The sequence below is a fragment of the Ziziphus jujuba genome, chromosome 1 (assembly GCF_031755915.1).
Source record: "Ziziphus jujuba cultivar Dongzao chromosome 1, ASM3175591v1".
Classification (NCBI taxonomy): domain Eukaryota; kingdom Viridiplantae; phylum Streptophyta; class Magnoliopsida; order Rosales; family Rhamnaceae; genus Ziziphus; species Ziziphus jujuba.
Genome location: NC_083379.1, coordinates 29431030 through 29454518, shown reverse-complemented (window position 1 = coordinate 29454518; position 23489 = coordinate 29431030). Strand labels below are relative to the sequence as shown.

The window sequence follows — 23489 nt, the reverse complement described above, 5'->3', positions numbered from 1 at the left end:
AGTCTTATTAGTGGAAAGATCATGACATTTATACGAGTTGTGTTGGAGGGGGTATCAGATTAAAACATGGGGCCGAGAACAACTTTCAAGCTTGTGAGACGCTCTGATACCATGTAAAGTGTAAAGAATATTGTGAAGCTAAGCACATTTCATTAATCAACCTAGTACAATATATGTACTATCTACAATATATCTACTTTGATTTACATGCCATAAATAGATTTCAAAACACGATGGAATTGATTATATAGTGTCAACACAATATACAAAATGAGATTATGATCCTTTACACTTCCAAACCACCCCCCCCCCCCCCCCCCCCATAAAATGACGGTTAATCTTGTTAATTTTCTATAATAATTTTATTATTTTGTTAGTAAATCAAACTTATTAATACATTTACTTTATAAGTTTAAATCAAATCTTTTCATCATGCCTTTTTCTTTTTCTTTTTTATGATTTTTCTTGTCCTCATGTTGGTCGGCCGAAAAATCATCCATTGATGACAAGCTCAAGAAAATAGATGCCAAACAAAATTGACATCACTAATTTATTATGTGTGTCTTCACACTTCAAGTCAACTTAATTAAAGAAAAAGCAAGTCTCATAGAGTCCTTTTATTTCCTCTCACTCTTTATATTTTGAAAATATTTTTCTTTCTTTGCCTCTCTATTTTTTTTGGGGTAATTTGACCCTCTAAATTAATAATTTACTTGAATTGCATCTACTTATAAAATCTAAGCAAAATTTAAACATTTTGTAGTAAATTCTAAGCATTATTATTTTACTTATATATTTGCTAGTAAAACATTCATTTATATATGTACCTCTTTCCCCTCTATATATATATATATATATATAAATAACAATAATAATAAACAGTATACTATAGATTGGAATATTGAACACCATATATAGTAAAATGGAAGTCCCTTGATCGATCTTAAAAGTGGAATACTCTATTATTAGCATCCAAAATTACACTGCATGAATCATTATGATGGTGAAATTGGTTTACGTGTAAATCTAGCTTTTATTTTTTATTTTTGATAAATCAATTTATATTATTTTATTTTCATTTATTTTTGTTTTTATAGATTCTAATGATGATAATTATTTTTAATAATAATGTATTTAAAAACAAGTTATTAATTTTTTTAATTACAAAGGAAAATAAACAAACAAACTACATCATAAGAATATCATGAGACAGGACATTTTCTTTTCCATTTAAAGAAAATTGATGAGAGATTTCTGTGAGAGCAACTAAGGTAATGAAATCCAAGATCATAATTAAAGTTGAGATAGACCATCCGTCATCGAGTTATACTCGCGGAAAACATGAGAAATAGAAAAATCAACCTCCTATTTAAGAATATCTTGGTAAATTACTAATGATTTCTAGTCAAAGATAATTACTATCCAAATCTTTTTTTATCCAAGAAATCACAACTGTAGAATCTAACTTAAAAGCTACTTTGTGAAAATGTATAGCTTGAACAATCTTTAAACCATAAAAACAGACCTTATACTTCAGCAAGAATACAACTTGCGCTTCCCAAATTGACAATGAATCCAGTAAGCCAAGCAAGCAAAAAAAGAATCCACGTGGTGATCTTATAATAATAAATATATATTTTTTTATTTGGGATTTTATCAAATAATATTCTTCTTTGAAAAAATATATTATTTTGTATGGAGGAATAAATGGATTAATCCCAGATGGACCCATATAGAGCCCAAGTGAGCTCCGAGAAGTGTCTGCTCCTCCATATTCGTTTAGAAAGAAAGAGAAAGAAACTGGGGAGAGAGAGAAAGTAGGTTGAGGGAGAGAAATGTCGGACGACGAACAGCACTTCAAGTCCAAGGTCGATGCTGGAGCCTCCAAAACATTCCCTCAGCAAGCTGGTACCATTCGCAAGAATGGTTTCATCGTCATCAAGAACAGACCTTGCAAGTTGATGATCTTCCTTAATTCTCAATTTTTTTCATCGGGGTTTCTATGTTTCTCTATCATCATCACTGGGTTTTCTCGGATTCAATCAGAATCTTTTGGGCAATAATTCCTATATGGGTTCTCTAGCAAAGATTCGTAAATAAAAAAAAAAAAAAAAAAAAACTGTTTGGTAATCAGACAAGCATGTATGCATATTTGCTTGCATGTGTAATTTTTTAGGCTGATTTTGAAGCTTTAATCAATGGAAATAGGAAACTCCTAATTCATATGTAAGAAATCGTTGATTGAGAATGATAATTTACAGTGAGTGTCAGAAATCGTTGACTGAGAATGATAATTTACAGTGAGCTTCACATGAAACACGTGCTTGCTTACGTCTTTGTTGGTCTTTTTGGGTGTGTTCATTTACCGCTTTAATTATTCAAGTCTATCTTCAATCGTAATTAGGCAACTAAAACTATTTAGCAGTCAATAACTCACAAGCAGTCGTATCCGCAACTAGATATTTGGGGTCATTTCGTTTCCTCTACAACTCCATCTGTTGCTTTTCATATGTATTTTTTTCTTTTGATAAAATGTTGCTTTTCATATGTATTTTTTTCTTTTGATAAAATGTTGCTTTTCATATGTAGAGAGGGTAAATGTCGAATTGGTTCTCTTACTCTGTTTTCATATTTGTCCCCCTATTTCTTTTCTTATCTATACTTTTATTACGATGAAAGCCCCAAATTATAAAGGAGGTAACTAGAAAAACTTCTCTAATGTTGTAAATGATTAATTTCAAAAACCAATTGTACTTGAACAGAGAGGCAACACTAGGTCATGTATTTTTTTTATATCAATAATTTGGAAGCATATCTAATATCATAGAATTAGTGGGAGTAAGTAGTTTATATATATATATATATATATATATATATTATAGCACGTGCGCTCCTCAAAATGAAGGCAATTAAACAACCTGGTATAGCCGTTTTTATAACAAGCTTTTGGTAATATTATCTGCTTTAATTTCTTGGTCAAGAAGCGTAAAACAAATTGTCCATATATATATGCTGGACTTACTTTCTCTCACTGACCATGGAGCAAGGTTTAAGTGTTTAATCTATACAATATTTCTCTAAAGAATCTATAAAGTACTGGGGTTGCTTAATATATCGTGTGGCTCATATGCAAAAACAACCTGGATTGTTGCGGTGATGTTGACTCGTTTCTACATGTGTTTGGCTGTTAAATTTTTATACATAACCATGTAGATTGGATTGCCATCTCGTGTTCTATAACTATTCACTCATAAAGTCTTCTCAAGTCTTGATAACCTGTTTGTTTTTGGTGACTTTTTTCATGTAGGTTGTTGAAGTTTCCACTTCAAAAACCGGCAAGCATGGACATGCAAAATGCCTCTTTGTGGGGATTGATATATTTAATGGGAAGAAACTTAAAGGTATTGTTCCTTCATCCCACAACTGTGATGTATATGGGCATTGCTGTTTTTGTTTTCACCTTTCATTGATTTTCCTTCTTCATGGGAATTATTTTTGGTTTTCAATTCGCTCATCATCAATGTTGTTTACAGGTTCCTCATGTTAATCGTACCGACTATCAACTGATTGACATCTCAGAAGATGGTTTTTTAAGTTCTCTTATAATTACTTGATAACAAAACATTTGCTTCATGGAATTGCTATAATTTGTTAAGTGTGGAAGAACATCAAGGATGATCTTGAGGTTTTAATCAGACTGAAGCTTGAGCTAAACCTACTAGAGTTTGATATTCTGTAGGTGAGTCTTCTAACCGATTCTGGAAACACCAAGGATGATCTGAGGCTTCCCAACGATGAAAATCTGCTCACCCAGGTATACCTCAAACTGAGAAAATTTTCTTCTAAAACAAGTACTTGCATATGCATAAATTTCTTCATTCAGATTTGATTCTGTGTTTGTTTTCTCAGAATATCCATTAAAATTTTGTGTTTTATAGATTAAAGATGGGCTTGCTGAAGGAAAAGACCTTGTGGTGACAGTCATGACAACAATGGGAGAGGAGCAGATCTGTGCTGTCAAGGACATTAGACCTAAGAACTACATATATATGATGCTATAGCATTAGCTATAGCTGATGAAACTCGGAAACCTTTTTTACTCATGTTTTCCTGTTAATGCTCTGCTGACAGTGGTTTTATCAACAATATGTGTGTGCCCAATAAAGCTTATACTAAGATCATATATACTATAATACCCAACAAAGGAGATGGTTTACATAGTGTATTTTCCAGACTTGTATGGAAAAAATTGTTAAAAGTTCTAATCCGTTATCACAGGGAACTTGCATTTACCGCAGGATAAATGACATATTACTATTTTTCTTTTTATGTAATTATTTTGGGAGTACGGAAATTCGAACTTAGGATGTTTATTGGACTAATTCATACAATTGTCTTATCATATGAGGCCTATACAAATTCTTGTTACTGTTATCATTCTTGAACTTGCTCAAAAAAAGAACAAAGAAAGGCAAATACGCTACATATATTATCTTAATATAGTGATATAGAGAATATTTTAAAATTATGTAATTTCATAGAATATTGTTGTATACTGAAGAATGTAATATTAAATCTTGGAAACACATAATTTTAAATTAATAGTTAAGATACCGTTGGGTTAATATTCAACTGTAGATTGTGTAAGTTGTGTTTTATTTTTTGTTTATGGTTTTTTGAAATATCTAATTATCAACAACTAACATTAATAAACTATTAAATTAAGCAACTATACATTATTTAGAACCAAAAAACAAAAACAAAAAACAAAAATTAAACACTTTTAACAAACGGCTTATTTTTGGTTTAAATATTGTCACAAAATTATCTAGAGCTTATTAGCTTGTTATTTTTAGTATTTATGGCTTTTATGTATTCTTCTGTCTCTCTTACCGTGAAAATTTGTATTTTCAAGAAAAAAAAAGGAAAAAGGAAAAAAAAGAAAACCGTGTAAACTTTTAAAAGGAAAAGCATATTAAAAATAATTTTATTCCACTCCAATATTAATATTCAAATGTTTCAATTATTATTAGTAAAACTGGGCAATGAAAAGTTTTTAAAAGAGAATTCAAAAATATAGTTACAACCTTTTCTTTAGGTTGAAATAACTAATTTTATTAGATTCCCGAACTCTTTGGTAGCTAAGGTATTGAAGGCAAAGTATTTTCCAAGGTGCTCTTTTTGGGAAGCAAAATTTCGTGGCAATCCATTTCATTTATGGAGTAGCATTTTATGGGGTAGAAGCGTACTACAAAGTGGTGAAATCTGGCGTGTTGGTGATGGGCAATCTATTTGCATTTATAAGGATCCCTGGTTGCCAAGATTAGGAGCTTCTCATGTCTTATCACCATTAGTCCTGAATGAAAACTCCTATGTATCTAGTTTGTTAACCGTGTCTGGTGGCTGGGACATGAATTTACTTCATTCTGTTTTCTCTGAACAGGAAGCTATTTTAATTCAACATATTTTGATCGGTGGTGTTGGATGTGAAGTCCAGCCGCACCAACCACACCAACCACAGCCACCATTTTTGACAGCCACCATTCTTGACACCATTGCTGCACCGATCAACAATTGTGGGCTAAGCTGTTGAAGATTGTGGCCATGCTTGCCTATAAATAGGCTCCTTCCCGTTCCATGCAAAACACAAGCCAAGAGAGCAAGCTCAATAAGTTCCAGAGAGAGCTTGAGAGAAGAGTGAGCAATTTCAGAGAGAATTGGAGAGTGTAGAGAGAGATTCCACGTGAGAATCCAAGAGAGAAGTTTTTTGTATTTTTGTATTTTATTTCCAAGAGAGTAATAGAATTTTTTTTATTTTTCTTCTCATATTTCTTCTCTAAAGTGGTCAGAGAACCACAACAAGTGGTATCAGAGCTCCAGGTTGAGAGCTTGGGTTCAAAATTTGAAGAAACAGAGCCACTGTTCTTCAAGTTGGTATTTCGGAAAGTTGCTCAAATAATTAATTTGACAATCCCAGGTGAACGTACCCGACGAGAGGAGAACAACGAAGTTCGCCGGAGAGAAAACTGACGTCCCACGCGCCCGCACGCGCCGACTGAAATTTTTCTGCAACTGTTCACGCGCCGCACGCGCCGTCTGGAGGTTGAAGACGACCACGTCAGCAGCCACGTCAGCACACCGCCCACGTCATCTGCCATGCCAGCCGCCACGTCATCTGCCACGTTGTGCCACGTCAGCACCATCTGCCACGTCATCAATATTTTCTGAAATTACGGAACAGCCCCTGAATTATTTGAAATTACATATTGACCCCTATATTTTCTGAAATTACAGAACAGCCCCTGAATTATTGGAAATTACAGATTGACCCCTGTAGTTTCTGAAATTACGGAAAAGCCCCTGAAGTATTGAAAATTACAGATTGACCCCCTGAAGTTGCTGTATTTTCAGGTTGACCCAGAAATTTTGTAAAATTACAGTTTTGCCCCAAAATTTCTGGTAATTATATTTTGACCCCGGAAGAGTCAAGTCCACCATTTTCGGCCATTCCGGACGCAACAGTTAACTCCGTTTTGCCAAATTCAGCTCCATTTTTTGGTCAAGCCATAATGTCAATGGAAGAATCATCTTCGGGAGCTATGGTTAAGCTCACTGCCACAAATTATATACTTTGGAGACCTCGGATGGAAGATCTCCTCAATTGTAAGGATCTGTTTGATCCTATAGAAGCTAAAGGAGAAAACCCCGATCCCAACAAAGTAGCAGAATGGAAGAAATTAAACAAGAAAACGATCGGTCAGATCAGGCAATGGATCGACCACAGTGTCTTCCATCATGTAGTGAAGGAAACAGATGCATATGCCCTCTGGACAAAATTGGAGGACATGTACCAGGCCAAGACTGCTCGGAACAAAGCCCTGTTGCTTAAGCGATTGGTACATCTAACATTACAGAGTGGAACTTCTGTAGCCGAGCATACCAGTGAGTTCCAGAGCTTGGTAAATCAACTATCTGCTGTGGATTACCAACTAGGGGATGAGGATCAGGCCCTCCTACTTCTAAGCTCTCTTCCAGACAGTTGGGAGACATTAGTAGTCTCTCTCAGCAATTCGGCCCCGAATGGCAAACTTACTCTGTCTATGGTTAAGGATGCCCTATTTAATGAAGAGGCCAGGAGAAAGGACATTGGCATGGATCAGTCACATGCCCTCGTCACAGAGAGAGGAAGACAGCAAAGAGGTGGTCGAGATAGGGGGAGAGGCAGGAGCAAGAGCAGAGGCAGATCTACAGACGGCAGAAAATCATCGTATAAGTACTATCATTGTGGCCTGGAGGGTCACATGAAGAAGAACTGCAGAAAGTTGTTGAGAGAGCAGAGACTCCAAGGTAATCAGCCGAAGAAGGATGGAGAGACACTAGTCACTTGTACAGGAGAAGTGGCGCTCTGCTCCACCGAAGAAGAAACATGCCTTCATATATCAACCCAAGATGTTGAGTGGGTAGTCGATACTGCAGCATCCTACCATGTCACTCCACACAGATATTTCTTCAAAACGTACAAAGCAGGAGACTTTGGTACGGTAAAGATGGGAAATTCCAGTTTCGCAAAGATTATGGGAACTGGTGATATTCAGATAAAAACGAATATTGGTTGTACAATCACTTTGAAGGATGTCCGTCATGTTCCAGACCTTCGGCTTAATCTACTTTCGGGAGCAGCCTTAGACAAGCAAGACTATGACAACTACTTCAGCAAAGGCACATGGAAAATGACGAAAGGTGCCATAGTTGTCGCCCGAGGACATATTTGTGGAACGTTGTACAAGACTCATGTGAAGATATGTGTAGACAGCCTCAATATTGTAGAAGGAGAGGCGTCTCAAAATCTGTGGCACCAGAGACTCGGTCACATGAGTGAAAAAGGATTGTCCACTTTGGCAAGGAAGAAGCTTATCACTGTTTGCAAGGATGCTGCGCTAGATCCTTGTAATCACTGCTTGTTTGGTAACCAACATAGAGTCTCCTTCAGTTCCTCTGCATTGAGAAGATCAGAGTTGCTTAGTCTGGTGCACTCTGATGTTTGTGGTCCCATGGAGGTGGAATCATTAGGTGGCAACAAGTATTTCCTGACCTTCATTGATGATGCTTCACGGAAGGTGTGGGTATATTTCCTGAAGACAAAGGACCAGGTACTGGATTACTTCAAACTGTTTCATACCATGGTAGAGCGTGAAACAGGAAAGAAGCTGAAATGTCTCCGTTCAGATAATGGAGGCGAGTATACTTCCAAGGAGTTCGATGCCTACTGCAGAAGACACGGCATTCGACATGAGAAGACGGTCCCTCGCACCCCACAACATAATGGAATAGCCGAAAGAATGAACCGAACCATTATGGAAAAGGTCAGAAGTATGATCAATATGGCTAAGCTGCCAAAGCCATTCTGGGGAGAAGCTGTTCGTGCCGCCTGCTATTTAATCAACAGATCACCGTCAGTACCGTTGAATTTTGAAATTCCGGAGAAAATGTGGTCGGGTAAGATTCCCTCCTACTCTCATTTAAGAGTGTTTGGTTGTTTAGCTTATGTACATGTATCCAAGGAGCTCAGACAGAAGCTCGATGCAAGATCTACTCCATGCATCTTTATAGGATATGGAGATGAAGAATTCGGATACAGGTTATGGGACCCGAAAACAAAGAAGGTTATTAGAAGCAGGGATGTAGTATTCCATGAAAACCAGAAAATGGAAGACATTGAAAAGCCCAAAATGTCTCCTAATTGTAGTTCTAGTGCCGAGAATTTTTGTCCTAATCCAGCACCAGCACAAATAGCCACAGAAGATAATGAGGTGCATGAAGATATACCAGAAGCAGACCAGGAGGAAGAAGGGGATATTGAGCAGGGGGAGACTCAATCCTCTCAAGCAGCTGCAGGGCCATCACAGCGATCAGATGATGGTACACCTCCTGAAACCAGTGGTTTACAAGTTCGGAGATCTGAGCGAGGCCGAATTCCATCAAAGAGATTTCCAGAATCTGAGTATATTCTGCTTACTGAAGAGGGGGAGCCAGAGAGTTTCCAGGAAGCTGTTTCTCATCAAGAGAAGGAAAAGTGGCTGCAAGCAATGGAAGATGAGATGGAATCCTTGCAGAAAAATCATACTTATGAGTTGGTTGAGCTTCCAACAGGAAAGAAGGCACTAAAAAATAAATGGGTGTTCAAGCTCAAGAAAGATGGCAGCGGAAGGGTGGTGAAACACAAAGCCCGATTGGTGGTCAAAGGATTTCTTCAGAAGAAAGGAATTGACTTTGATGAGATTTTTTCACCAGTGGTAAAAATGACTTCAATTCGAGTCATTTTTGGTTTAGTAGCAAGTCTAAACCTAGAGCTTGAGCAGATGGATGTGAAGACAGCATTTCTTCACGGTGATTTACATGAAGAAATCTACATGTAGCAGCCAGAAGGATTTGAGGTTTCAGGGAAAGAAAACCTCGTATGCAAGCTAAAGAAAAGCTTGTATGGCCTCAAGCAAGCACCAAGACAATGGTATAAGAAGTTTGACTCGTTTATGGTGAGTCAAGGTTATAAAAGGACTGCAGCAGACCAGTGTGTTTATATTCAAAAATTTTCAGGTGGAAACTTCATTGCACTTTTGCTATATGTGGACGACATGTTGATCGTTGGACAAGATGCAATGAAGATTAGTAAGCTGAAGAAAGAATTGTCTAAGTCTTTTGATATGAAAGACTTAGGACCAGCTCAACAAATTTTGGGAATGCAAATAATCCGAGACAGGAAAAATAGAAGGTTATGGCTATCTCAAGAGAAGTATGTTGAACGGGTAATAAAGAGATTCAACATGGATAAAGCCAAACCAGTCAGCATTCCACTTGCAAATCATTTCAAGTTGAGTAAGAGATTGTGCCCCTCATCCAAAGAAGAGATAGAGGAGATGGCTTCAGTACCATATTCTTCAGCGGTAGGAAGTCTGATGTATGCAATGGTGTGTACCAGACCAGACATTGCTCATGCAGTAGGTGTTGTGAGCAGATTTCTTTCAAATCCTGGAAAGAAACACTGGGAAGCAGTCAAATGGATTCTCAGGTATCTTAAAGGTACATCGAAGCTGTGCTTGAGCTACGGGGGAGGTGATCCAATCTTAGAAGGCTATACAGATGCAGATATGGCTGGAGACCCTGATAATAGAAAGTCTACATCAGGTTATCTCTACACTTTTGCAGGGGGAGCTGTGTCATGGCAGTCAAGATTGCAGAAGTGTGTTGCTTTATCCACTACTGAAGCAGAGTACATTGCCGCAGCAGAAGCGGGTAAGGAAATGTTGTGGTTAAAGCGTTTTCTCACAGAATTGGGCATCAAGCAAGAAGACTACAAGATACATTGTGATAATCAAAGTGCCATGGATTTGAGCAAAAACTCAATGTATCATTCCCGTACAAAGCACATTGACATCCGCTATCATTGGATACGCGAAGTAATAGATCAACAGTTGCTGAAACTGATGAAGATTCACACAAAAGAGAATCCAGCAGATATGCTAACAAAAGTTGTTGCTCAAGAGAAGCTGAAGCTATGCAGAGACATAGCTGGAATAGATGGCAGATGACCATCAGTTTTAAATGCGGCTGGAGGGGGAGAATTGTGAAGTCCAGCCGCACCAACCACAGCCGCACCAACCACACCAACCACAGCCACCATTTTTGACAGTCACCATTCTTGACACCATTGCTGCACCGATCAACAATTGTGGGCTAAGCTGTTGAAGATTGTGGCCATGCTTGCCTATAAATAGGCTCCTTCCCGTTCCATGCAAAACACAAGCCAAGAGAGCAAGCTCAATAAGTTCCAGAGAGAGCTTGAGAGAAGAGTGAGCAATTCCAGAGAGAATTGGAGAGTGTAGAGAGAGATTCCACGTGAGAATCCAAGAGAGAAGTTTTTTGTATTTTTGTATTTTATTTCCAAGAGAGTAATAGAATTCTTTTTATTTTTCTTCTCATATTTCTTCTCTAAAGTGGTCAGAGAACCACAACATTGGATGCTCTGATCTTTTTGCATGGAAATATGATGCTAATGGTGTCTACACTGTTAAAACAGTTTACTGGAAGGCTAGGAAGATCGGCTCAGGTAACACTTGTACTGGTTCTAGTAACCCTCAGATCATGAGATGGTGGTGATCTCTCTGGAAGTTGGATGTCCCCAACAAAGTGAAGATGCTCCTTTGGCGTTCTTGCAATCAAGCAATTCCTTGTTTGTACTCTTTAAAATCAAGGCACATAGCTGACAGTGGTAAGTGCCCCATTTGCTTATATGCCGATGATACTGTTTTACATGCTTTATGGGGATGTAAAAGTGTGGTGAAGCTCTGGAAACAAATTGATTTCTATCACAAACTAAAGGGTAGTATCTATGATTCGTTTGGTACTCTGTGTAGTGCGGTCTTGACAGATCTGAAAGATTTCCAATGTGAGAAATTTATGTGGACGTGTTGGAGTTTGTAGAATAGAAGAAATGCTTTTCTGCATGGCAATTTTGTTAAAACTGATGCTATTCTGTTGGACTCTATCACTTGTCTGCATGGTGAATATAAAGAAGCAATGAGGGTCTCGGTTCAGAGAAGTCAACCACGTAACAGACAGTATTAGTCACCACCGCAAGGAGAAATACTTAAAATAAATGTTGATGCTTCAATCAAACCATGTAATTTTAAGATTGGAGTGGGAGTTGTTGTGAGGATTGCTTCTGGAGATCTTCTGAGGGGCTATAGCTAAACCTTTTCAAGCATCTTGGTCAATTCTTCATGCAGAGCTTACTGCAATTCGAGAGGCTATCAACTTTTGTATGGAGGCAGGTTTCACTTGTGGTGACATTGTCAGTGACTACTTATCTGCAGTTAATCTGGTGGCTTCTGATAATGGTGGGGATCATTTGGATCCTTCCTGTTTTCTAGTTGAAGAAATTAAAGGTTTGCTATTGGCTCATACAAACCTTGTGTGCTCTTTCAATGTTAGAGAAACGAATAATGCAACACATTGTCTTGCTATCTATGCAACTAGTTTATCAATGTATGAAACTTGGCTAGAGGATGGGCCTGTGTGGCTAAACCATGTCCTTCAAGCTGATATTTGTAACTATATATCTTAGGTAATATAACTGCTACAATTTCTCTCAAAAAAAAAAAAAAAAAAACAAAACAAAAACGTACTATTTGTCATCGATAGTGACACATCATCAACTGGTTTTACATGCTGATAGATGGGTTATAATTCAAGTTCATTTTTTGAAATTTTAATTTAAAAAATAATAAAAAATTAAATACAATTAATTAATATTTATCAAATCAATGAGTTCTACCGATAATAATCACCACCACTGAAAACAAATATAGCATAAATCCATTGACAAACATGCAAAGTAAAGAGTAATTTATGCTACTTTTTACGTCAAAAGTCTTGCATGGATGATGGACCATGGATGGAGAGCTTGTCTAAGCATTCAAATAACTGGAGATCAGGATTTGATGTGTAGCTGCTTTTTTCCTCAAAAGTTTTACATGAATCAAGTAGCTTACCAAATTTGATCAGGCAACCATGTGACAAAGATAATATTTATTATTTTTTAATCCATAATATTTATTATTTTTTAATCCTCAGGTAAGGATACTCTATGATCAAATACCAAATATATATATATATATATATATAGTTTGTCTATAGCGCAATCGTCCATACGTTTTTCTTATGCGAACATCTATAAAGACGATGATTTTTGAAGAAACTGCTGTCAATACTATCACACAAACATGAATATTAACTATAGTTTTTTAAGATGGACACACCATAAAATTTATATATATATATATATATATATATATATATTTATTATTTTATAAAGGTAACAAGTAAAATTAAATACAAACCAATGAATTAATGACACGAGAAACTTAGTAAACAAGTAGACAACTTGTTGGTGCCTAGCATTATTGCAAATAAAAAAACGAACTAAGCTCCTTTAGCCTAGAAAGTCTACCTGCAAGGCCAAGACACAGAGAGAGAGAGAGAGAGAGAGAGAGAGAATGTCGGACGAAGAGCAGCAGTTCGAGTCAAAGGGAGATGAAGGGCCTTCCAAGACATTCCCTTGGCAAACTGGTACCAATTCGCCAGAATGGTTTCATCATCATCAAGAACAGGCCTTGCGAGGTCCTTTCCTTTGTCACAAACTTCATATTGGTTTTTCAATTTTCATGTTAATTTCTATCATAAATATATATATATATATATATATATATATGATTAGTGTTTGGGCAATAATTCCTTACAATGCTTTGGATATTGTTACAGAAGCATGTATACATAAATTACTAAAAAAACAGAAGCATTATAAGTAGATTTTGAAACTTCATAGAAACTCTGATTCCCACGTCAAAATTCCTGTGTTTGAGAATTGACAAAAGAAACTCAGAAGCAGTCATATATTCATAACTAAAGCCAAAACAGATTCTTTCAACCGTTTGTAATAATTAAATCCATGATGGTTGCTTTTCATGTGTACAGCGCAAACTGTCAAAATTTGTTCCGTTGCTCTGTTTTCATATTTCTTCCCCTATTTTTTTTTTTCTTAGCTATGTCACAATAGGTTACGTTTTCTTGGTCTGTTTTGAAATTTAAACAGGTCATGTATTTTTTTATTTTATATTTTATTTTATTTTATTTTTTTGACATTACTAGAGTGGAAACATGTCTATGTGTATGTATTACGTGCTCTTCTGAGTAGGCAATTAAACGAACTGGAATTCTGGTACTCTATGTGAGGGGCAATTTTAAAACAAGCTTTTGGTAATATTTCCTACCTTAATTACTTGGTCTATAATGTAGCCTCCAATTGTCATCAACAATTTGTGAAGCAATTGTCTGTGCATGCTAAACTTTCTAACTTTCTCTCGCTGACAATGTGGTTTATGTATAATTCTCTTTTTGTGTTCTATAACTATTCACTCTTAAGGTCTTCTCGGTTCTTCATAACCTGTTTGTATTTGGTGAATGTTTTAAAATAGATTGTTGAAGTTTCCACTTCAAAAACCGGCAAGCATGGACATGCAAAGTGCCACTTTTTAGCCATTGATATGTTTAATGGGAAGAAACTTGAAGATATTGTTCCTTCATACCACAAGTGTTATGGCAAATTTCTGTTTCCGTTTTGCCTTTCATGGGTTTTCCTTCTGCATTGCAAGTCTGTTTTTCGGTTTTCAATTTGCTAATCGTTGTTATTTTTACAGGTTCCTCATGTTAATCGTGCCAGCTAACAGCTGATAGACATCTCCGAAGATGGTTTGAAAGTTCTCTTTGTTAATTGATAGCAAAACATTAGCTTCATAGAGTTTCTATATATAATATTCTTTTAGGTTTATAATGAGTGTGGAACATCTGGGATGATATTTTTGAGTTTTTAATTAGACTGAAACTTCAGTTTTCTTGTAAAAACACACTTTGGTTTGCATAAAAATCCCCATTAGAGTTTTTGCCTCCATCTGTGATTGATTCTCTGCTTGTTTTCAGAGATTATCTCGTTTAACATTTTGTATTTTATAGATTAAGGATGGGTTTGCTGAGGGAAAAGAACTTGTGGTGACAGTCATGACAGCAATGGGGGAGGAGCAAACCTGTGCTACCAAGAACATTTGAACTTTAGAATTAATTATGATGCTACAGTTGAGGGAACTTGTGCTTACAGCAGGATAAATTAAATGCAAAGTTTTTTTCTTCATTATTTTTGAAGTATGAGAATTCAAACTTAGGATCATTCCACTATTTTATACAATTGTTTCATCATGATGCATATACAAATTCTTGTTGCTGCTATCATTCCTGAACTCGGCTAAAATTGTTAGTCCATGAAAAAAAAAAAAAAAAAAAAAAAAAAATCGAAAATGTTACATATCATGATTTTTTTTTTCTTTTTTAATATTTCCTTGTATTTGTTTTTATTTCTTTTTCAGACATTCTTCCTTCCTAGCATGTTGAAACAGTTGGAGTATTATTAACAAATAAAATCCTAACCGGTTTTAGTTCGTTATCTATAAATTTCTTTTGAATTTTGTGTTTCTCTTTTTTGCAAATTTTAGATTATCTTAAAAATGAAATAACATATTAACATAGAGAATATTTGAAGATTATGCAAGTTCATAGAATATTGTAATATCAGTATAAATTCTATGAGTTTGGGGAAGAACAAAATCAAAACAGAGAAGAAAAGAAATAAGAACCAATCTTCTTTTTAGGGCTCCATGGGCATCACATGCAACAAGGCAAAGAAGTAAATACTCTGGAGAGAAAAACACTTGAAAGAAATTGGTTTCAACCACTTAGTGATAGAATACTATTCAGTAACACTATCATTTAACCATTCAATTCGAGAGTGGCAGATTCTAGTCAATTATAGTCCCGAAACACAAAATCCCTATTACTTAGAACTTTCTTTTTTGTTTTCATGTTTTACAATTTGTCCAAGGAAACAACGTACTCGCCACTGGTCTAGACTCTTCCTGCAGGTACACATTACTTAGAACGTAGAAGTGGTGTCATTCATGAACATGTATTCAGATTAGCATACAATCTACAGATCTTTCATTGAAAAAACTTCAAAACTTACGAAGATTATTGTATTTAAAATATACAATTACATTTCTTAATGCATATACTGAACTCATTATATCTAACATAACTCTCAATATCCAACCACTTTACTAAAAATACAAATTAGACATACAGGTAAACCAAAAAGGAGAAAAAAATAATAGTAGAGGGGAGAGATCATTATAAATTATCAAGGGAAATCTTTACTTGCAGAAGAACTGCCATAAATATAGGAGGTGAATCCCCAAAATGTTGCGACAAGAGAGAGGATCTTGAAACCGCTCATGGGATCATGTAACAATATGACGGCTGCAATGCCTGTTATGGGTACCCTTACTGCATTTAGAACACCAGTAAGCACGGTTGAAGATAAAAACAGCATAGCAGTACCTCCCAACACTCCCAACTGGAATGTGATTGCACTCCATACAAGAACGAGGTAATAGGAAGCTTTACCACCCTCGAAAACTCTAGCCTCGGATACCATCCCTTGAAAGTCGTTATTCGCAATCATCCCAATACTGGTAAATATGAACGCAAATAACGAAACCATAACCTGTTGCTCCAACACAACATGGAAGGATCTTCTACCGAGTAATTTTACAAAAACAAGCTCTGAAAGAGCAAAAATCAGACCATGAAGAGCAGATCCCAGAATGTCCCATACAAAGCCCATGATATATTGGCTATCAGTGACATTTCCATATCTGTCTGAACTGGAGTCCAAGGCTATGATGACCACAGCAAATGTGATGACCACAATAGCATTAACTATTGACATGGTAATCTTATTTTTCACAATAAGATATCCAAATAGTGCAGAAAATATCAGTGAAGATGATGCCAGAAGAGCAGCAGTAGATGCTGGAAGATAGGCATACGCATATGCATACATAAGGTTATCAGCAGCACTTAAGAATCCGAGCATGATGTATGCAAGAGTGAGCTGTAAATTCAGAGGGGTAGGAAAGGTTTTGCAGATGAAACATGTAGGAAATAAGATAAGAGCAGTTAGAGGCCAGCCAGCAACTGCAACCCATGAAATGATCCACTTACTGGTGCCACCATCGTTGTAATAGACACGGGAAAGAATGGATGAAGCAGGGAAGGCCACAAGCATCGCACTGCTGCTCAGAAGCAGAAGAATCCAATATGAGATCGGTTTTCTCTTGAATTCTTCCCAGGCTGCTGTCTGAAATTTGGAGATCTGAGACCAGAGCGAAACAGAAGGCAATGGACATAGCTCATCCATTCCTTCACCTGATAGAAACTAAAAAGCATGAGATAAACCCATCAAAACCCATAAAATCATCTATTTATATATTTACTCTAGCAGAATCTATAATCTGTGTTTTTGTTCAAAAATATTAAACTACAATGAAAGATTGGATCCTACCCAAAAGATTACGCAGTAATGACTAACGAGCAGCAAAACAATATAATAGCTAGAAATTCCCTGAGGACCAGAATGTTCTGGTTCAAACGACTAATTTTGCAGCATATCTATACTCAGCCAATCCACTTTGCAAACAAAAAACCTCTATTCCAACGTTTTGCTCTTTTTAAGGCCATATCTTCAGTTAAAAGCAAAAAAAAATGAACAGAAGAGGTGGGAAATCTCACGATCAACATTCACAAATAATGGTTAGAACAAGTGAGGAGAATAGCAATCCAAATGTCCATATAGCAGCCACACAATAATTTAGAACAAGCACTTTGTCATCATCCCTTTATCGTTTTCCTAATTGCTTGGCTATGTGGCCTACCAGTAACTCTACTAGAATTTATCACGCTATTAACTGAAATTTCCTCGAAAGACAAGTTTTCTGCACTTCCATTTCTTGAAGCAAACGGTTTGATGTCTGTTCAAGAGATTCCCAGTAACCCTCTTTTGGATCTCTCTGCGGTAAACATTTTCACTATACGCTTGATGGCCAATTTCTTCCCTGGTTTCACAAGTCCACCTTCTAACAGGCTAAAAGCCTAACTGAATCTAAGCAAATAACAAAGCAATAGCAAATGTCACTCTTAGCTCCAGTTTCCCATCCACCAGTCTCAGGGTTCCAAAAACCTAGATGAAAACAAACAAATAAAATCCAAGTCTTGGTTATATAAGAGTTCATTATTAGCTTCTGTAACCTCAAGTCCTGTTTTACATGATATATACCAAACATTCCAAATCTTTCTAACCCACCTTCAATTTTTCATTTCATTTTATTTTATTTTGTTTAATTCTCTTCCCTCGCTTTCCCACCGACCAAACAGGACCTCGGGACCCAATACATATATATATATATACACACACACATGTTTATAAATATTAAAAATACAAATATTTGAAAAACCCAAACGGCAAAACATAATTTCTAGGAAAAAATAAATAAGAAGAATCGATCAGACAGAGAGAAATTCAAAGACAAACCCAGCTCAAGCAGTGGCTGCTGCTGCTGCATGATAAGTAAGAAGGAAGAAGTTGTGGTATACAAGAGAAAAAAACCCAATACACAATTACTGCAAACATGCAAGAGCTTGGCTATGGCGGCCGCAACCTCTGCCTGCCATTCAGAGTTCAGTCACTGCTACTGCCCGGCCCATTTCCATTAATAATGGACCATTACTATATTTTTCTTTATTATTTAAGTTACATAATTATCTTTTATACCTCGTACAGTTTTCACCAGTACCACGATTTCCTTTTTTTTTTTTTTTTTATAAATTTCCTTTTGCATTTATTATATGTTTTGTCATTTCGCAATCAAAAAAGTTAATGTATTTTAAATGTTATTGATAAATTAATGTAATGAACTATATAATTGAAATTATATTTTAAAAAATCGAAACCTTAAAGTCTATAAAATTTTTAATTATCACTTTTTTTTTCTTTTCTTTTTTTTTCTTTTTTTTTCTAATTGTGAGAGGTTAGCTCACAATTTTGGCGGAGCTGAAATGTTGGGTGGGTCGACTGAGGTTCATTATCAATACCGAGTGTATCCTTTCCAAAATCCAAACACCAAACACAAGGCTGGGATTCTTTATTGAATTATCTTCCCTGTCCCAATTGTTTGGTCAACTTAAGCCGACTTGGTATTTTATTATTATTATTATTATTTGCGAAAATTTGGTATTTTATTATTCAGGACTCATTTGGAAGTAGTCTGTTGGGAAGTGTTTTTTATTGAAAAAAGTGGTTTTTAATAAATCACATATTACATGTTTTTTTAACAAATCAACTGAATGGGTTACTTTCTTTTTCCAAACACTGAAAATGTGCGATTACTTAACTTGGGAGTGACTTCTAAAATTCTAAAAACATTGCAAAGGGGATAAAAAAAATTTCTTATTGTGTTTCTTAAAAATTTATATATATATATTTATATATATAATAGTAATTTTTAGCAATTTTATTTCAAATAAGTTAATTATTTAATGGTTTTAAAAGAAACATCAATCAAATGATTTTTTGGAATGACTTACTAATCAAAGGAAAAATAATTTGTACGAATTCATTCCTAAATGGACTTTTAGTTAAAAACAATATTAGCCATTTTAAATCACTTTTAACTCTGTCTAAGCAATCTTTTTCAGTTACCAATAATCCATAACCCCAAGTTCTAGGTCCAAATTTTGGTAATTAAATGTTTCCTTTCCAATTTAACCAAAAAAAAAAAAAAAAAAACTAGCCCTCAATGATAACTGAATTTGATAAACTCAATTAATTATGTTAGTGGTAATTTCCAAATTCTAGGCATCGTTTCGGGCTATGGAAATAATATGCTTTTGGAAAGGGAAATTCAATGAATGAAAAAGTAGAAAAGTCACTGATAAAATACCAAAAAATTTAATTTCAGTTGAAAGCCACAGATAAAAAATAAAATAAAAAAACAATCTTGGTTATAAGAAAATTCCCAGTAACCCAGTTTTTGATCTATCCTCAAGTAAACTTGTACAATTCTCAACCCAATTTATTCCCTAATTAAGAAAAGCACTGAAAAGTTTGCCACTCTTAAAAGCTAGTTTGATAATACATCAAGTCAGTGAAAACTTAAAATGATAACTTCTGTTCGGATAGTCATTAGTAGATGAGAAAGTATCGAACTAGAGTTTATATTCTCAATTTAAAAAAAAAAATTAAACTGAAAAAGTTGTTTTAATGTTTAAAAAAATTAATTATGTGATTTTATAAAGTATACAAATTTATTTATATATATGTATATATATATATATATATATATTTCCATTTAATTGATAACTAAAAAATTAATTTAATTTCTTTCAAATTTTAAAATTTTTATTGCTAATAAAAAATTATAAGAAAAAATTGATTATAGAAAATTAATTATAAAAAAAAAACTAAATTTAAAAAATCAATTTTCAAATTTGACCTCGTTTTCAAAGGTAGGTACCTACCTAATTAGCTTCTGTTTCCCATCCGCCAATCTAAAACTTCCAATAATAAATAAAATTAAGAAATTCCATTATCCAGTAAAATCTAAGCCAATATAACTCTAAAAAGCAGCCGGAGTTCAATATTTATTAGATTTTGGGTCCTCAAAGGACTGCTATTTAAGTGTTTGTTCTTCCTTGCTTTTCCTACGTACCAAACATGATCTCTGGGATTTTCCATCCCATACAAATAAATTGATAAGCACACGCAAATATCATGGATTAATTCAAGTGGAAAATTAAAAAAATTGATGGGTAAAATAAAGAACAGCAGGGCTACCTCAAAAAAAAAAAAAAAAAAACTGACCTGACTCCATCAGGGGTTGCGTGAGAAGGACGAGAAATGGTAGAGAGTAGGTGGCAAACTGGCAGAGATCAGCGGAGGCAACAGCGCAAGTTGATCATTACAAAACCATATTAGACGTTGTTGTCTCTGCCAGGCTATTTTGTTTCCTATTTTATTAAACATAAAACATTACCTCCTTTACATTGGAATGTTTGTTCCCTTGTGCATCATGGTTTCAATTTATTATACAAATTCCTTACGCAACTCTTTTTTTTATTTATTTTTTGTTTATGTTTTCTACTCATTATTTTAAACATGGTCAAAAATAAATTATTGTATTTTTGATGAATACGCAAAATGCCAAGAAAAATATTATTTCAAATTTTATAATTTAGTTAAATATTATAAATAAATTGAAAATCTAAACTTTATATATTTCCTCAAAATAATAATAATAATAATAATAATAATAATAAAAACATTATATATAGCTTTCACATTATATATAGCTTTGAACTTTTATTATTATTATTTTTTTAATTTATTAGTGAGGGCGAAGAGTTGAGTGTGTGGTGTCACATAACTCCACCACTGCATTTTGCCGAGCCCAAATATTGTACTGCAGTCCAAACGCTAGTGGCCCCGATTTTTTTTTTTAAAAAAATTTTAAAAAAATATCAATTGGTGTCTTCATTGTTTTTTTTTTTTTTTTTTTGGGTTCTTTTTATATTTAATTTTAAATATCACAGTTTGAAAATGATATATAAATAAGTTTTTTATTTTAATATTTACTATTTACTTGTACTCATCCGATTTGACAAAATTATTAATATTTTTTTTGTCAACGATTAAAATTTTATTTGATATTTTTTTTTTGTTCTTTTAAATTTGTAATTGATTAAGGTGTTTAATAAATTTTAATTATCATTAATAAATATTAAAATAAACAAATTGAGTAGAAGAACCACAAATAAACCATACCTAATGTTTTTGTTTTTGGTTTTCATTTTTTATTTTATTTAAAAGATTAAAACATACATGAATGATAAATGATTATTGTTTTAAAATATTATTTTAATAATTTATAAGGATGTAAAAAAAAATATTTATCAAAATAAACCCCATTTTATAAACAATTGAAATAGTTTTCAATTTAACATAGCTAGGTGAAAAGTCTTTCTTGAACTGAGATTCAAACTATTTGCTTCATTGAATATATGCGTAAAGTTTTTATTTTTTTTCACTCTTTTGTGTTTTTGGTTTTTGATTTTCTATTTTGTTGTTAAGATTTTATTTTATTTTGGATCTTTCCATCCGATGTTCGATGACCACATTGCCCTCTGACCAGGGAAGCAAAAATCGTCGAGATGGTGGAAATGTCGGCAATAGTTTCCATCCGTCTGACACGGACGGGGGGGAAGAAGTTTCTTGCACATGTGTCGTCGATTTGTCATCGAAATCGATGGAAGTCGACGGAATCGTCCATTGTCGGTGAAGATTTCGGGTTTTGGGTGGATAAGGTGGAAAGATCGACCAGTTGTCGACAGAAGAAGGTGGAAATTTCTGCGATATGTCGGCCGGACTGGTTGGGTGTGTTTGTGTTGATTTGTGTGTGTGTTTGGTTTGTGGTAATCGGCCGGGAGAAGAACTGAAGGGGGAAGAGATGGGGATACACAGAGAGAAGAGAAGAGAAAGAGGAGAGAAGAGATCGGCCGTGAATGGAGAAGTTTGAAGAGAAGAGAAGACAAGAGAAGGGAGAGGGCTGAAATTGAAATTTTGGTTTTTTTTTTTTTTTTGGTTGTTAACTAATCTGGCGCGCAGAGAAGAGAGGGAGGAAGAAGACGAAAGGAAAGATAGAATTCTTTCTTCCACATGGGGGAAAGAAAGAGAAGGAAAAAAAGAAAAAAATAAATAAAATATGATAATATTTTATAATAAAATAATATAAAATAATAATATGATAATATTATATTATATAAAAGATAATACATGATTTTTTTTATATGTGGTATTTTAATACATATTTTTTTTTATTTTTTTATTTTTTTATTTTTTTATCTTAGTATTTCATTTAATTTAATTTATTTTTTTTAAGAAATTTGATTTTATCTATTTAAAAATAAATAAATAATATTATTAGTTTTTTTGTTATATAATATATAAGATTTTAGTATATATACTTAATTGGATGAGTATTTTATTATTATGATATTCTAATTATTGAATTTTTATATTATTTTATTATATTAATTATTTTATATCTCAAAATTTGTATTTTAAATTAAAAATTTACAGTTTCCGTAACTTTATGAATATTTCCATCGATATCGATATTTCCATCGATATTTCTGTAAATTCATACCTTCAATATTTTCATCGATATCGATATTTTTTTCATTGGCTCTGACTACCTCGGATTCGACCTGGGATTATTCTACCTAGGTTGAACCCCAAACGAGCGGCGAGTTCTCCCAGTGATTGAACTCCATCTACAAGACTCAAACAAACTCCATCCATAAAGGCTGAACCCGAGACCTTGATTGAGGTGCACCGAGCTCCTTGCTACTCATGCCATAGCTAGTTGGTTTTTTAAACATTTTATTTAATTCTTATAATTGACATAATTGGCTTAATAGTAGATAATAGCTTTATTTTTAATTTCCTTGAAAATAATAATAATAATAAAATGGAAGTCCAATTTAAGTCCATGAATACTATAGCCATAAAATTGATCAAATACATTTACTAAATTATACACATTAAGATATTATTAATTTGATGTTAACCAAATTTAGATAAGATTTTTGATATCAAAACTAATATCAAAATTTTATTTTTCAGCTCTTAAATCGTTTAAAAATTAAAATTTAAAATTATATATATATATATATATTAATTACTAAATTCTGACAGTATTTATTTTTTTTAATAGAATTTTAGTATATTATTAACTATATATTTATTATTTTTAACTTTTAAATGTTAGCTTTAGATGTGATATTAAAACTTTAGATTGTTGTTATATGAGCCTGATTGATTTGATGTAGTTATAATATTTATTTTCTTCGGTAAGACAATATAATATTTATTTAATTATTAATTTTTAATATAATAACTTATTTAATTGTTGTATTCTTTTTGGGTCATTGTT

General features: G+C 34.0%; 2 protein-coding genes and 1 pseudogene across 5 annotated transcripts; 2 read left to right on the top strand and 1 right to left on the bottom strand.

Moving 5' to 3' along the window:
- The first annotated feature begins 1783 nt into the window (after positions 1-1783).
- On the top strand, positions 1784-4139 carry LOC112490380 (eukaryotic translation initiation factor 5A-like; annotated as a pseudogene).
- An 8913-nt stretch (positions 4140-13052) lies between these two features.
- LOC132800081 (eukaryotic translation initiation factor 5A-2-like) lies at positions 13053-14658 on the top strand. Its single transcript, XM_060813032.1, has 3 exons — positions 13053-13176; positions 14041-14186; positions 14566-14658. The coding sequence occupies exons 1-3, from the start codon at positions 13053-13055 to the stop codon at positions 14656-14658; spliced, it is 363 nt and encodes a 120-aa protein (XP_060669015.1).
- A 919-nt stretch (positions 14659-15577) lies between these two features.
- Positions 15578-18281, bottom strand: LOC107426807 (probable purine permease 5). 4 transcript variants are annotated; one of them, XM_025079138.3, is made up of 2 exons: positions 18032-18281; positions 15578-16879 (listed from the first exon to the last, which is right to left on the bottom strand). In XM_025079138.3, exons 1-2 carry the CDS (start codon positions 18128-18130, stop codon positions 15800-15802), a joined length of 1179 nt encoding a protein of 392 aa, XP_024934906.3. In that variant the 5' UTR covers positions 18131-18281; the 3' UTR covers positions 15578-15799. The 4 variants fall into 4 exon arrangements, with proteins under 4 accessions (XP_024934906.3, XP_015892583.1, XP_015892598.1 ...); XM_016037097.4 differs by having other exon boundaries at positions 15578-16869; positions 18032-18267; XM_016037112.4 differs by lacking the exon at positions 18032-18281 and adding an exon at positions 17006-18010.
- Positions 18282-23489: the final 5208 nt, after the last annotated feature.